Source organism: Branchiostoma floridae, unplaced genomic scaffold (genome assembly GCF_000003815.2).
Source record: "Branchiostoma floridae strain S238N-H82 unplaced genomic scaffold, Bfl_VNyyK Sc7u5tJ_247, whole genome shotgun sequence".
Taxonomy (NCBI): Eukaryota; Metazoa; Chordata; class Leptocardii; order Amphioxiformes; family Branchiostomatidae; genus Branchiostoma; species Branchiostoma floridae.
Window position 1 is genome coordinate 330457 of NW_023365793.1, and position 1594 is coordinate 332050.

Here is a 1594-nt window from a genome sequence, read left to right on the forward strand (position 1 = left end):
CGCCATTTCACACCGAACGCGTTCGGAAGGTACCATTATGCTGCTTTTGCGGGGGTGCGTTTTTCGTTATATTTTCATATTTGCTGAATACTCGACCGTAATTTATAACGGGTACCATTCATATGACTTCCTATAATGAATTTTTGTGTGCCATACATTGTAAATTCCTGTTCTTTTTCGAATCCAATTCAAATTTGTATGTAAATTGAATGTAGCATTGGGCTATTCTGATGGCTTACGTTTCCTCGAGGTCACCTGCGGTCACTGGTTCGTCCGACCCGATTTTGCGGCTACATGGGGTCATTTTTATCGTACTATGCCAACTGATAGTTGTCGATGTTTATATATACATTATAATGACGTTGATGACTCTCTAATAACAGGCTTTAGTTCTTAAAAAAGACAAGTTTACGGTCAGGATACGACTGAGAACTCCAGTCGCTGTGGGTGATTGACAAAGTTACTGATCTCTGCTGCATTTGCGATGTCAACCCGTCACATGTCTCTTAACAAGGTTTCAGATGCATTTGTTCCCACTCATAGACTGTATGAAAACATTGAAAATCAACAGCAAGTTTCCCGTTCCGTCAAACGTATAACATAACGTTGGATGTACAGGCATGTAGATCCTAATATCATTGTATTTTTCATTAATATTGCATCTACATGTGATGTACATACTTTGCAATTAGCCCCTGAGCATGCATTTGCAATAAAGTTTTCGTACATTTCTTTTTTGCCATTGATGGTACTGTTAGGACGCCTCCTTTGCTGCTGTTATAGAAGAGCACCAGGCTGGCGAAGACAAGAAACAACTGGACTGCCTGCGATTCTCGCCAGATGGCGCTCTCCTAGCGGTAGTGTCTCATCATGACAACCACATCTATCTTTACAACGTGGAGAACCATGGGAAAAGTTAGAAGACAACGAGGTATGAAACTTAAAATTCTATGTCCTTGTGTCGGCGTTTTTGTTTGGATGTTTTGAATTTTCGTTATCTGTCATATCTATTTTAAGATGATTTGGACTTGCTTACACAGATCGTTACAAATTTTAATATCAATGAAAAATCGCTTGCTCACTAAACTTACCTTATACTTTAGTCTGTAAGAAACGTTTATGTAATTTTCAACTTTAATATGGATAAAAACGCCACCTTGCAGGTTGAGCGGGCACTCCAGTTTTTTGACGCACCTGGACTTCTCCACTGACGGCCGCTACATGCAGAGCACATCCGGGGACTACGAGCTGTTGTACTGGGATGTCGACGCCAGGTGCTAGCTGCAGTTCAAGTCGGTCATGCGTGACGTCACGTGGGACACCCAGGTGAGAAAAGTACTTAAGGCCCCCTCTCACTTGACGTGCGGCACGCTTGCGGCATTGCTGCGTTCGTTCACTGCGGTACTGTTTTGTTATTTTCTTCGATTTTTTATGATTCCGATATTGCGCAATACGTTAAAGTATAACATAAAAGACGACAAAATATACAACAAGTCAGAAAATTCGTTCTTTATCTCTGAAAGTCGCTCAGCACCTACTGAACACAGCTATGCCGCAAGCGTGCCGCACGTTTAGTGAGAGGGGGCCTTAAGTG

At 41.9% G+C, this 1594-nt stretch overlaps 1 protein-coding gene across 1 annotated transcript in view; it reads left to right on the forward strand.

Moving 5' to 3' along the window:
• The first annotated feature begins 763 nt into the window (after positions 1-763).
• Positions 764-1594, forward strand: part of LOC118408623 (echinoderm microtubule-associated protein-like 1) — a 2992-nt gene continuing 2161 nt past the window's right edge. The window contains exons 1-2 of the mRNA XM_035809441.1: positions 764-931; positions 1164-1326. Coding sequence (XP_035665334.1) covers positions 1300-1326 — 27 coding nt within the window. The 5' untranslated portion in view covers positions 764-931; positions 1164-1299. The remainder of the gene's footprint in view (positions 932-1163; positions 1327-1594) is intronic.